Source organism: Alosa pseudoharengus, unplaced genomic scaffold (genome assembly GCF_046254945.1).
Source record: "Alosa pseudoharengus isolate Yale_2024_CS ecotype anadromous, Long Island Sound unplaced genomic scaffold, YU_APseudo_1.1 YU_APseudo_1.1_scf_24, whole genome shotgun sequence".
NCBI lineage: Eukaryota > Metazoa > Chordata > Actinopteri > Clupeiformes > Clupeidae > Alosa > Alosa pseudoharengus.
In genome coordinates, this window is record NW_027468689.1 from 28,646,293 (window position 1) to 28,658,879 (window position 12,587).

At 43.5% G+C, this 12,587-nt stretch overlaps 1 protein-coding gene across 3 annotated transcripts in view; it reads left to right on the forward strand.

Annotated features, from left to right (window-relative positions):
• Nucleotides 1-12,375, forward strand: part of dachc (dachshund c) — a 38,654-nt gene extending 26,279 nt beyond the window's left edge. Inside the window, exons 5-11 of one of the 3 annotated variants that reach the window (XM_076303690.1) lie at nt 1-61; nt 1,418-1,558; nt 6,913-7,058; nt 7,614-7,761; nt 9,397-9,540; nt 9,999-10,067; nt 11,161-12,375. The exon at nt 1-61 is cut by the window's left edge and continues 102 nt beyond it. In XM_076303690.1, coding sequence (XP_076159805.1) covers nt 1-61; nt 1,418-1,558; nt 6,913-7,058; nt 7,614-7,761; nt 9,397-9,540; nt 9,999-10,067; nt 11,161-11,198 — 747 coding nt within the window. In that variant the 3' untranslated portion in view covers nt 11,199-12,375. The remainder of the gene's footprint in view (nt 62-1,417; nt 1,559-6,912; nt 7,059-7,613; nt 7,762-9,396; nt 9,541-9,998; nt 10,068-11,160) is intronic. The other 2 variants (XM_076303691.1, XM_076303692.1) reach the window with 2 other exon arrangements.
• Nucleotides 12,376-12,587: the final 212 nt, after the last annotated feature.

Below are 12,587 nucleotides of genomic sequence, written 5' to 3' on the forward strand. Positions count from 1 at the left end.
CCAGCCCTCACCGAGAGCTCGTCGGACAGAACACGTACGACATACAGACAAATAAACTGGGGTGATTGAATCAGAAATAAGTCACATTTGTGTTGTTACTCTCAAGAATTTCATTGGGCAGAAATGCATATATGACAATAAAGTATCTATCTACATAGATCATATCAGTTTAAATAGAAACAAGAATACACTGAATAAATTAAACATAAATAAACAATAAACAGTTTGAAAAAAATTGATGCATTAGAACACCTAGTCCCTCTATATATATATATATATATATATAGTATACTTTATATATATATATATATATATATATATATATATATATATATATATATATAATAGATTATTATTCTGTGTCTGTCAGTTTGTTTTGTAAACCAGGACTCCTTACAGGAACACTCACATTTTAACATAGAGCCCTGTTGCTCAAGGTCACCAAGTACTGTCGGTAGGGGAACAAAAAAAATGGGTGCTATCTAACTCAAGTTATCCTGCTAGCGGCTAATGCAGCCAGGGGGCTACATAGTGGTGTCTCGTAAGGACCCAGTTCATGCTGCACAGCACTTATAATGAGATTTTGAGCCCGTTACGAGGCACATTTTGGTAATTTTGCAATTATTTATTTATTCATTTATTTCTGTATTTTCACATTATTTCATTTATCTATTTCTGCAAATCCACATTGCTTCATTGATGTATTTCTACCTTGTTTCATTTATTCATTCATTTATTTATGTATTTCCATATTGATTCATTTATTTACTTCGGAATATCCGTAACTGTACTGAGGTAATGGTTGCAATGGTTATATATTAATATATAACCATTGCAATGCTCAATCATCGTTTTTTTTCTTAAATAAACTTCACTTTTTTTTCTCAGTGGAAATGGGAGAAGGCTTAAGTTCGACTTTGGTATGGATTTTAGGCTATATGAAGCAACCGAGGGAATTGCCTGTACAAACACTGGATTTGTATTGTTGTTTCACAATTACTGAGTTAAACATGCATAGTGGTGTCATGTAAAGACCCTGTTCATGTTGTACAGCACTTGTAACAGTTTAAGTGATGCCCACAAAGCTAGCTTTGTAGCCATCTGGCTGCATAGCCACTAGCAGGATCACTTGAGTTAGGTGGCACTGATTTATTTATTTATTTATTTTTCACTTTTTTTCTTACCGAGATTACTCAGTGAGCTCAGTGAGTACTCCTTTAATTCCACACAAGAAAAGACTCCTCTGTGCTCCCACAGTCCCTCATATGTTTTGTCTGAATGAGAAGATTTTGTAGAGATGCCCTTGCTCTCCTCTTGAGAAAACATTGGCAGCCCCAAAGGGGAAAAAAGCTAATATTATCTGCTTTTAAGATAGCTGGATGAACTTCATGATTTGTGTTTGTGTGTGATATTTCAGATGTCCACCAGAATGGCTTATCTTTGGGTCACGCCCTCTTGGGACTGTCCCCGAGTGGTCCCCCAGGACCCAAGGAAGGAGACCTGGCCACCCACGACAACAGACAGCAGACAGAGGTCAAGAGGTCACCCACAGAGAAAGGTCAGTGCACAGTCCTTAGGACGGAAGTCACCAAGGCATTTCCAAGTATAGCCAAGTTTAGTTGAGCACCCTGGAGCAATGTGAATTGTTAATGTTGTTATGTAAAATTGAAGTGGAGTTGGTTTCCTTTACTGTTGAATTTCCATGAATTCTATTACATTTCCTCTCCTCTTTGGTTGTGCCTGTAGACTTTTGACCTGTAGTGCAAATGTTGAATAGCTTCCTACTCCAGGGTCTGCATTATTGTATAGAGCACTACTCCATGAGTGTGTGTGTGTGTGTGTGTGTGTGTGTGTGTGTGTGTGTGTGTGTGTGTGTGTGTGTGTGTGTGTGTGTGTGTGTGTGTGTGTGTGTGTGTGTGTGTGTGTGGAGGGCAGGGGGGTGCTCTTCTTACTGTGAGCTGCTCTTCATTTGTGCTGATCTAAATTCACAGCATCGTCTCGTCAGCTCTCCCCAGCCAGGGTCCTCTTTGTGTGAGTCCGGAGAGAAAGAGTGCATGAAAGAGAGAGAAAGAAAGAGAGAGAAAAATTCACCTCGCACGTTTTTATGAAAATAACCCATTAAGGCAGGAAGGCAGTGGGCCTAAATTAGTTAGCGATTTGCCGAACCGGGAATTAATGAACAAGGCTTTTCCTGTGCTCTCCTGGAGGTGTAATTTTTCGTAATAACCTCCCCGAACCCTTGTTTGGCTTCTGCATTTGAAGCCGTTCATTAGCTTAATGAGGACTCGGCAAGGGCAAGTAGTCAGCACAATTTACTCATCGCACAGACATGAACATTTGTGCTCAGTGTGTGTGTGTGTGTGTGTGTGTGTGTGTGTGTGTGTGTGTGTGTGTGTGTGTGTGTGTGTGTGTGTGTGTGTGGGTGGGTAAGGGTGTGTCCATGTGTGTGCATGTGGCATGTGTCTGCTGCATGTGTCAGTGTGTGCTTGAGCATGTGTACGTTTGTGTGTGGTGTGTGTGTGTGTGTGTGTGTGTGTGTGTGTGTGTGTGTGTGTGTGTGTGTGTGTGTGTGTGGTGTGTGTGTGTGTGTGCTGGTTTATGTGTGGTGTGTGTGCATGTGTGTTTGCTAGTTTGTGTGGGGGGTCCCTCATCACAGAGAGCAGTGGGGGCCAGCGGTGATCTGCTTTATTTACCCATGGTTAGACAGGGCAGAGAGAGAGAGAGATAGAGAGAGAGAGGAGAGAGAGAGAGAGGAGCAAAACCAATAACATTTAGCGGCGGCGATGAACAGAGTAGCGGCGCGCTAATAAAAGTCACACGGGACTCAGAGCGATGATAGTGATGAGATGGTATATGGTGCATTAAATTAGTGAGATGAACGCATCCTAATTCTACTGCACACAATCTGGAGGTTTTCCAATGCGATGATTTTCTTTTTGCAGACAAATACGAGGCATTTGATTGCTAACGTTTGTATGTACAGAAATAAGTGTAAACTTGATTACCTTCGGAAATGCCCAGACACCCTCTTACATGGAGTGCGGTGGGTTGTATCCAATAATGAGTATTTCAGATGAGCAGAATGTCACATAATTTTGTTATTTTTTCCCATTGAATTTCTTTAAGTGAAATCCTGGTTTTACTAGTCAATCCTGGGCTTAAGTGTCACCAGGAAACAAGCTGGGACAATAAAAATGGTTCAGATTGTATCTGTCCATTTGTTTTGCCTGAGCTGCAGGTCTGTAGAATGATGTGCTTGTCTGGTTAATCATTAAATGTGAGTTAATGAGGTTTGAAGGTATTATATTCCCATTTATCTTAGTTGAGAGATTTTCTACAAATGAGTTTTTGAGGTTAGCTGTGAGCACATTTCCACAATTTTTCATATCAATGATGAATCCTGAGGTTGTTTCTGTAACAAAAATCGTTAAATATGTAATTTAGTAGGCTACATAAACGGATCACTTCACATCATTGTGCTTTGCTAAAATATGTAGAATTTCCCCTGTAACTGTAATCTGTAGTGCAGATTTGGGTCATTATAGTTTTTACAAAGAACCAGCATAAAATGGTGACTGTGTGATCAAAGCCTTTGCTCACTTGCTGCTTCATGAGTAATCCTTCACTAACTGTAAATGCACTTAAATCACAAGTTTCCCTGAAATCGCCTGTGCAAGGCGAGAGATTCAGTGTTTCTGGGAATCTGTTCAAAGGGAGTGTGGCGCTGGACTATCTGTGATCAATCACAGCTCGATTGCACACTCCGGCACTGACTGGAGTGACACTCAGGCTCTTAGCCTCCGTAGAGGGACCCTGGAAGTGTCACAAGCACAGAGCCCTGGTTCGGCTAGAGCGTGTCAAAGGCGCCAGACCTCAAAGGCCTTTTTCTTTTTCTTTTTTTTTACGCCCCCCTTTCACCAAAAGGATTTAAAAGAGGATGGGGGGCGGAGAGGAAAAGAAAGTAAGAAAAAAGGGAACGCGTGACCTTGCAGGAGGAGAGCTGTTTATGATCAAACAAGCCTGCCAGTGGTCTCTTCTGGAGAGGGAGAGGGAGGGAGAGAGAGAGAGAGAGAGTGTGCGTGTGCTAAATAATAACTCGCTATAAGATCAATCAGATTTGGAGCTGCTGGGCCAAAAACTGCTGATGCCACACAATTTGTCCCTCTAGGGGCACCGTAGTTCAGCTACAAGGGTCCCGGCTCTTTCCCTTTGAGTGCTCGTGCTCCGACACCACGGCACTCTGCTAATCACATTCCATGAAACAGGATGCTTTCAGGAATGCCACAGGGTGTGTGTGTGTGTGTGTGTGTGTGTGTGTGGTGTGTGTGTATGTGTGTGTGTGTGTGTGTGTGTGTGTGTGTGTGTGTGTGTGTGTGTGTGTGTGTGTGTGTGTGTACACGTGCACGTACGTTGCGGGGTGGAGGAATGAATACATGGAGAGGTTTTTCATTTTTGAGACACCTTGAGTGTGACGGACGCTTTTTAGCCCTGCCAAGATGTGAGGATCAGATTGGGGCGGACGAGGGGAAAGATGCTTTGGTCAGCACATTGCATGCTGGGAGACGGGTGGGGCTGAGAGTGTGTAATCTAATCAGATCTTATCGGCCCCCAGTGAAGGTGAGATCCGAACATCTGCTTGTTGTGATGCAGCCAACTACAGTAGGCTTCCACAGAGAGGAGACTGCACTCTGCAGCTGCGGATATCATTTATCAGTGCAGCTATATGTGTTTATACACTGTATGTGCGTATCACAGTAAGAGCTAAGCTCACTAAGTCTTCACTCTCTACAGAGCTTTGGTATCTAGAATCAGGCATGCCTGGCGAGGCAATATCTCAACACACCAGGCATGGATATCCCATGAGGAGCTCATCATAGAGCTGGGAACATTCAGCCTGATAAAGTGTCTCTCTGTAGGAACTTTCCAGAATCTGCAAACGTGGCCTGATTGATGTGTGCGGTCTGTGATTCCTGCCCAACGTAGATGGCGATGGTGTAAATAATAACTACAGTGAAACCACTCATCTCTGATCTTTGAAACTGCTGCCTCCACTAAAACACTTAACAAGAGTAATCAGGCGACGGTAGAGCCTCGCCCCGGTTATGCATCTGGATCAACAGGAGGAAAAAGTCACAGCATTTTTTAAGTGGGCGGACACACACACACAAACACACACGTACGCACGCGCACACACGCACGCACACACACACACACACACACACACACACACACAGATGGACAGACCCAAATACAATGCTCTACTGGGGGTGAGGGTAATGAGTAGAAGAGCAGAGGTTTCGTAAGAGTAGAATGACTAGAACATTTAATCGGAATTAGACTGATTTTGGAAAAAGCTACAATCATACTTATCATAAGCCATTAGTCACATAAGTAAATGAATCATACTTATTCACTTTTTCTATGAAAAATTTAGAATTGCAGTATTGTAATAACTGAGCAGCTTACCAGTATGTATATTGCTGCACAGGTCTCAATGTTTTGATACAATTACATGTCAGTGCAGTGTAAAATACGGCTTCTCTTTGTGGAATGTAAGAGTAAGACATAGTTATCCAGTATTCATGAGTGTGGTTCAAAAGGATGGAGATCTGCATTAATCAGGCCATGATAGTAATGGGCTGAGATCTACCGCACAGTGGGAATGGAGAGTGGGGCGCACGTGTGTGTGTGTGTGCGTGTGTGTGTGCGTGTGTCTGTCTGTGTGTCAGAGACCTCTGGAAACACATGCTAGCGTGGCGCTATGCTAATCTGGCATCAGTGTTTGAGGAGAAAGTCACCTTTAGCAGCCCCCCCTTCAAGGCCTCTCATTAGCATCAACACCACATGTTATTAGCACTGCAGAGATGTGCTCACTCTCTCTCTCTCTCTCTCACACACACACACACACACACACATACCCCCACTGTGTATAAACATGCGCATGGAAACACAATTGGACACACAGTCTTGTGCACTCCCGCATACATTTGGACACGCGTATGTTCTCTCTGCTCACCTCCCATCTGCTCCTGAAGCCAGAGACCCCACACACACACACACACACAATACGAGTAATTCCACACTCGCCTGCTGTGCTGACCATCAGCAGCAAGGAGATAATGGCTCGAGCAGAGACCTATATTATCTATGCAGCACAGGTGAGAGACTCTAATGGACAATGAGCCTCACCTCAGAGAATCCTTACATGTGCAGGAGCGAGGCTTTATTTGAAATTTAAAAAAAGAAATGGGCTTAATTTAATTTTCTGTTTCATTTGAAGTGCGGATAAGTCTTACCTCTCTATCTCTCTCTGTCCCCTCCCCTCCCTTCCTCTTTCTTTCATTCTCTCTCACATGCAGACATACACACAATCTATTTGGTGCCATCCTTCCCCTCCTGTCTCTTTCTCTCTCTCTCCTCTCTGTGTAACGGAATCCACTGTGGATTTACTGCTTAAAGGTGAAAGGAGATATTTGAGTTCATTTGACTCAGCAAATGAGCAGGCTGACATTTATTCAGCGCCGGCGACACGGATCGCATTAGAATCACTCGGGCCCGACTCCCAGGGACTGCAGCATCCGCAGAGTCCAGCTCTGCTCTCTGACATTCACTCTGGCACATCCAGTGGAACACGCAGAGCGACGCGTACACCAAGAGGGTGGGGGGGGGGAAATGGCTGCTCTTCCTCTGTGGGTTTCTCACATTTGTGTTCAATTATGATTGGCAATACTTTATTATGGGACTGTTGAAATCAAACATTGGCCATGCTTAACCATGGGAATACTGAAATCAAACACGTGTCTAAAGTATGCTTACACTGTGTATGTATATGAGGTGAAGGCAATTCCAGCTGCTGCAAGTCTTAAGGCAGGTCTCTGAATTGCTCCATGTTGCTCTTTCTTGCCCCCTCAGACGAGAGTCACCTGTGTCCCCCGACACTGAGGGAGAGCTACGAGAGACTCCCACCGTCCAGCCAAGCACTTCAGCTGGGCTTCCCCTCCCCTCTGCTTTTCCCAGAGGGACTCTCATCTATCGAGACCCTGCTGACCAACATACAGGTGAAAGGGCCCTCCATGCCCACGCACAGAGATGTACTGTAATAATAATACACACACACACACACACACACACACACACTCTTTCTCAATGTCATGCACTCATGCTCGCTGTTGAACATGCCACTCTTTGAGGACGGTAGCACTTCAGAGGCAAGTGGCTTCATGCGATGTAAAAGCTTCATGAGTATTTCCCTTTCGCCACCCTGTTGTTCCCTCTCAAGCCCTCAATCAATGTAAAGCAGCCATCAGACATTTAGACACATCACAATAAGCTACCTATACCTATATATGTTGGAAGAGTGTTTCTTATTAACCACACACACACACACAACTATGCCCAGCAAGCACCTTAGATTTGTCACCTTTGATCTTTATTACCATAACATCTCACTGTGTATAAGTGTGCACTGCACACACAAACACAATTGGAATCATGCCCATACACACACACACACTCTCATTGTATCAGTCTATTTTACACACATTTGAACATGCATATCTTATTGCTGTTTGTGTGCTTTGCCCTCGTTGAATTGCTCTGCCCTGTGTGTTCAGGGTCTGCTGAAGGTGGCCATCGATAACGCGCGCGCTCAGGAGAAGCAGGTGCAGCTGGAGAAGACCGAGCTCAAGATGGAGCTCTTCCGGGAGAGGGAGCTGAGGGAGAGCCTCGAGAGACAGCTGTGTGTGGAGCAGAAGAACCGAGGTGTGTGTGTGATAAACAGAGAGGAGACACAGGGAAGAGTACGGTTAAATTGCTTATGTGAACCTGAACAGCAAGTTATGGTATGTTTAGTATAGTATAGTATATATACTCTTTTGATCCCGTGAGGGAAATTTGGTCTCTGCATTTATCCCAATCCGTGAATTAGTGAAACACACTCAACACACAGTGAGGTGAAGCACACACTAATCCCGGCGCAGTGAGCTGCCTGCAACAACAGCGGCGCTCGGGGAGCAGTGAGGGGTTAGGTGCCTTGCTCAAGGGCACTTCAGCTGTGCCTACTGGTCGGGGTTCGATCCGGCAACCCTCTGGTAATAAGTCCGAAGCGCTAACCAGTAGGCCACGGCTGCCCCTAAAATGCACGTGAGTGTGTGGAGTAGCCTACCGGTAAGTCTTTATTAACGTTATTTCAGTGGATTTTAACAACACTGTATTTCAACGTTCTGTGGGACCCTCATAAAAAATACTCCCAATTTAAAACAAGAACACAGCGTACTAGGAAATAACTCCTTTTTCCTCCTCATTGCAGCTCTCATTATGTGTTGGCCTATCTAATAAAGAGGGGTTTACTTTGTAATGAGCCCCACTAATTATATTTTTAGCACAACACACACAGCTGATGTGAGAGCGGCAGACGGTTGTGCTTGTGCGCGGTCTCTGAACGCTCTGCACTGCTGCTGGGAAAGCTGCTCGTCTCCTCTCCATCTGCACACACACATCAATTAGCCACTGACACCCAGCACAATACAAATCTGTGGCGTGACACCAGCACGCACACACACATATGCCACAAACACATACACACTGGCACACACACACACACACGTGCACATGCACAGACACGCACAGACACCACAAACATGCCACAAATGAGCTGTGTTTAATTAGACAGTCCTTTATTGCCTTGTTTTAATACTTGTCTTTGCATGGGGACTTGCAAAGCGGAACTTGCAAGCTCAGCATTGTTCTCAGTTAGCAGAGACACCATTACGCAGAATTACCCCTTTGGAACTGAATTCTCATCCAGTGATATTACCACACAGAGGGAAAAAAAGCTTCTGTAAATAGGATTGCAGTGATGATACTCCTTGGAGTTCGAGGAGCTTAGTGAATCTTAAATAATCACACAGTTCATCAGAGCGATTTGGGTAGGAGCCTCCCTGTGTGATTCTGCTGATTGCGAGTTTCATCTGCCTCTCCTCTCTCTACTGTTAATGAAGTTTTCCCTGACATCTTAACTGAGATTGTCAGGGCAAAGGAATCAGGATTTTTCCGCAACATGTTATGTGTGGCTGTCAATTTCTAAATTAGACATATATAAATATAAAATTGATGGTTGAAAGAATTCTGTTTTTAATAGACAGACAATATTTGTGTATTGTAATGTAACAAGAAGTTAACTTTGACAAATGACCACCCTGTCTGTGGTGTGTGTGTGTGTGATGGCGAATTTAACCCTATATATATCCCTGTCTGTGGTATGTGTGTGATGGCGAATATAACCATATATATATATCCCTGTCTGTGGTGTGTGTGTGTGTGATGGCGAATATAACCCTATATATATATATATCCCTGTCTGTGGTGTGTGTGTGTGTGTGTGATGGCGAACCCCAGCCCTGATCCAGAAGCGCCTGAAGAAGGAGAAGAAGAGCAAGCGGCGGCTGCAGGAGGCTCTGGAGTTTGAGTCCAAGAGGAGGGACCAGGTGGAGCAGACGCTGCAGCAGACCTCTGGCCAGGCCAGCCCCGCCACACCCAACGGTCAGACACCTCACACATCATACCATAACTCAACACACTAAACCACAAACACATCTGTCAAAATCAAAGCAACAATCTGACCAATGTGAGAGTAGTTTAATCGCACATGGAGTCTTGTTTACAAGTTTTGTTCCATTTTAAATGTTGCCGTGTGAACACCAAATAAAACCCAAGGACAAGCTCAACATTTGTATCGATGCAGCCCGAGGTGCAATTTTGAAATTCTATAGAAAATCTTCTAATTACATATGAACGTTCTTTATGTTTACTAAAAAAAAGAAAAATCGGTTTCTTATACCTAGACTACCATTCCATGGTTGTGTCTTGTATTTAAGTGAATGAATAGGACTGCTGATAGTTTAGTGTTGTGACTGAGTGAATGGGACTGATGATAGTTCAGTGTTGTAACTGAGTGAATGGGACTGATGGTTTGTCTCTGGTACTGTCTCTGTTTGCAGATCCTTCCCCTCAGGAAATAGAGAGTGACCACAGTGATGGCAGAGCTGATACAGACAGAGCAATACAAGGTCTGTCCCTTGTCCCTTTCTCTTCACTGAAATAAAGACTACAATACGCAAACACATTGCCTCAAACCTGTGCCACATATAGTCAGTCTACTCAGGCTGGAATATTTGATATGGACTCCAGAGGGAAGGTTTGGTAAGCCATAAGTATGCTGTCATCAGCTAATTGTCTGCTGCACAGTAGATTGCTTTCCACCATTTCTCTTTGAGAAAAATCTGAAATTAATTTCTGTGAGCTTATTTATGCACAGATGGGATACTGACACGATCCTCTGACTGAATATGTAACTCAAGACATCCCTACAGAGAAAATGGATTGCTAAACCCCTTCACGTTCTTATAAAAAATACTAACATTTTGTTTGTCAACATATACATCAGGCCAGGCCACAGCTTCATAGTCCTGTCTTGCCAGATTAAAACCCCAAACGTACGTCTGCTTATCGCTAGTCTTTGCGTTGCCACCATTTTGTGCCAATCTCCTCTGTATCTCCCCACCACCTCCCCTGTGGCCTGGTATGTGACCTCTCGGGGAGTGACAAGGCCCTCTTTGTTGGGAGATTAAACATCCAGTGCAGCGGATGGGAAATTGAATTGAATGTCAATGAAGTAGAAAAGTAAAAAAATGAAAATGAAAAAAATGAGAAAAGTGGGGGCCAGTAATTAATTGCTCCCGTAATTGTCCTCATGAAATATTTGCATGGACATAATTTACATAATTTACATGTAGTAATTAATCTTTCAAAGGGTTTTTTCTCCCTCTCCTCCCTTTTATTGTCATTTTTTTCCCTGCGCTGTAGTCAAGCATGTTCTCGACCATTCTTTGTTTCCCCCGTCTGTTTGAATATCTCCTCTTTTGTGGTAAAGCTTTCATCTTGTTTGAAATTTGCTGGATTTTAAACCTAACCTCATTAGCCTTTACATTCACTAAAAGCGACACAGAATCCATGGTGATCGCTCTCTTGTGCGTGCTGCAGTCCTTGTATGACTTTTGTTTCATTATGGTACTGTATTCCTTTCTCTTTATTCCCCTCTCTCTCTGTCTGTCTCTCTCTCTCCCTTTTCACTCATTCCTTCTCTCTCTCCCCTCTCCGCAGCTGGAAGACTGTTTTTAAAGGGTGCTGTGATGTACTGAGGAGGAGCGGTGTGATGGCAGAGCAGTGAGAGTGGGTGGAAAGAGCCGCGGTCAGCAGCCCAGATAATCACAAAACAGACTGACCCCGCAGGGTCCTGGGCTGAGTGGACACCACAACAACTACAGGGAATTCAGGTTGCAGCATATGGCAGTCTCGACACACCTTTACTATCCTCTCTAAAGATGCAATCACATCCAACCAATGTGATGTGAGGGTTTGAACGGCACATTGAGTTTTCTTTTTGAATACAACTACTGAAATGTCTTTCTTTTAAAAGGTGAGCATACAGGGTTTTTTTTTTTATTTGAAAGAAAACAATGTTGAGTGTATTCAAGCCAGTCTTAAATGATTGATTGATGAGAATAAGTCACAAAGTTGGGAAGCACTTAATGTATGATGATAGATAGCCGTGCAGGAGACATAGCCTCCAGATGTCCACAGCGTCATAATAACCTGGGTATCCCTTTCCGATGCTGCCAATTTTCCTCTGCTGGTGAATGACTCCTGAAGGTTTGACACCAGAATAGTATAAAAGACTTTTCCAGTGTGGACCTAGGGACTGACCCCTGCTTCATGGCCAGCTCCTCCACTGAAGAACACGTGAGACTGGATTCCACCAATGCTCCTCATGTGTCCTCACCTGTTGGGTTATGCCCTGTGGACACTATGCCTTTGATTCCCTGAAGGAAAAATGTAACTATCCTTTGCATTTATTTAGCTATTTATCAAGAAAGTATCAATTATCTATTTGACTCTTAACTGTATTTTTTTGGCGTGTATGTTTAATCGTCTGTTCCTTTGAGAAATTTTGAAGGTCCTTATGGCTATTATTTGTCATTGTAAATATGCGTCCATGGGAAATATGGTTAATGAATATGGTTCCTGACTGTACATAGAGTAGACCCAACATGCACTGTAAGCTGTAGATCTGGTAGTAAAACGATGAAAACACTTTATGGAAAGCGTTGCTTATTTATTTTTGTTTTTTTCATCATTCCATGTACTCATCACATATGGGTACACAAAAAACACATCAGTAAGGTTTTTGAGCACTAACAAATGTCGTTTTTGTTTTGGACATGTGAAAGAGGGAGGGGATATTTAGCCAGAACACTATGAGGGATAAATTTCATTTGAACTTTCCAACTCGTGGAGTGGAACGACATGGAAAAATCATTATGAATAAATCATTGGTTCTAACTGAGTTGCTATACATTCTCATATTGCCTTATTAACTGTGGGGATCAGCTTACTGGAGAGCGGACGAACTAAACGCTGCAGATGGCGAACTCTGTGGAACAGCCATTTATAGCTCTAAAGCAGTGACGACACGCTTGAGCACTCGTGTAAACGAACGTGCGAAGGGGAGAGTGTGCAAAGGGATATCT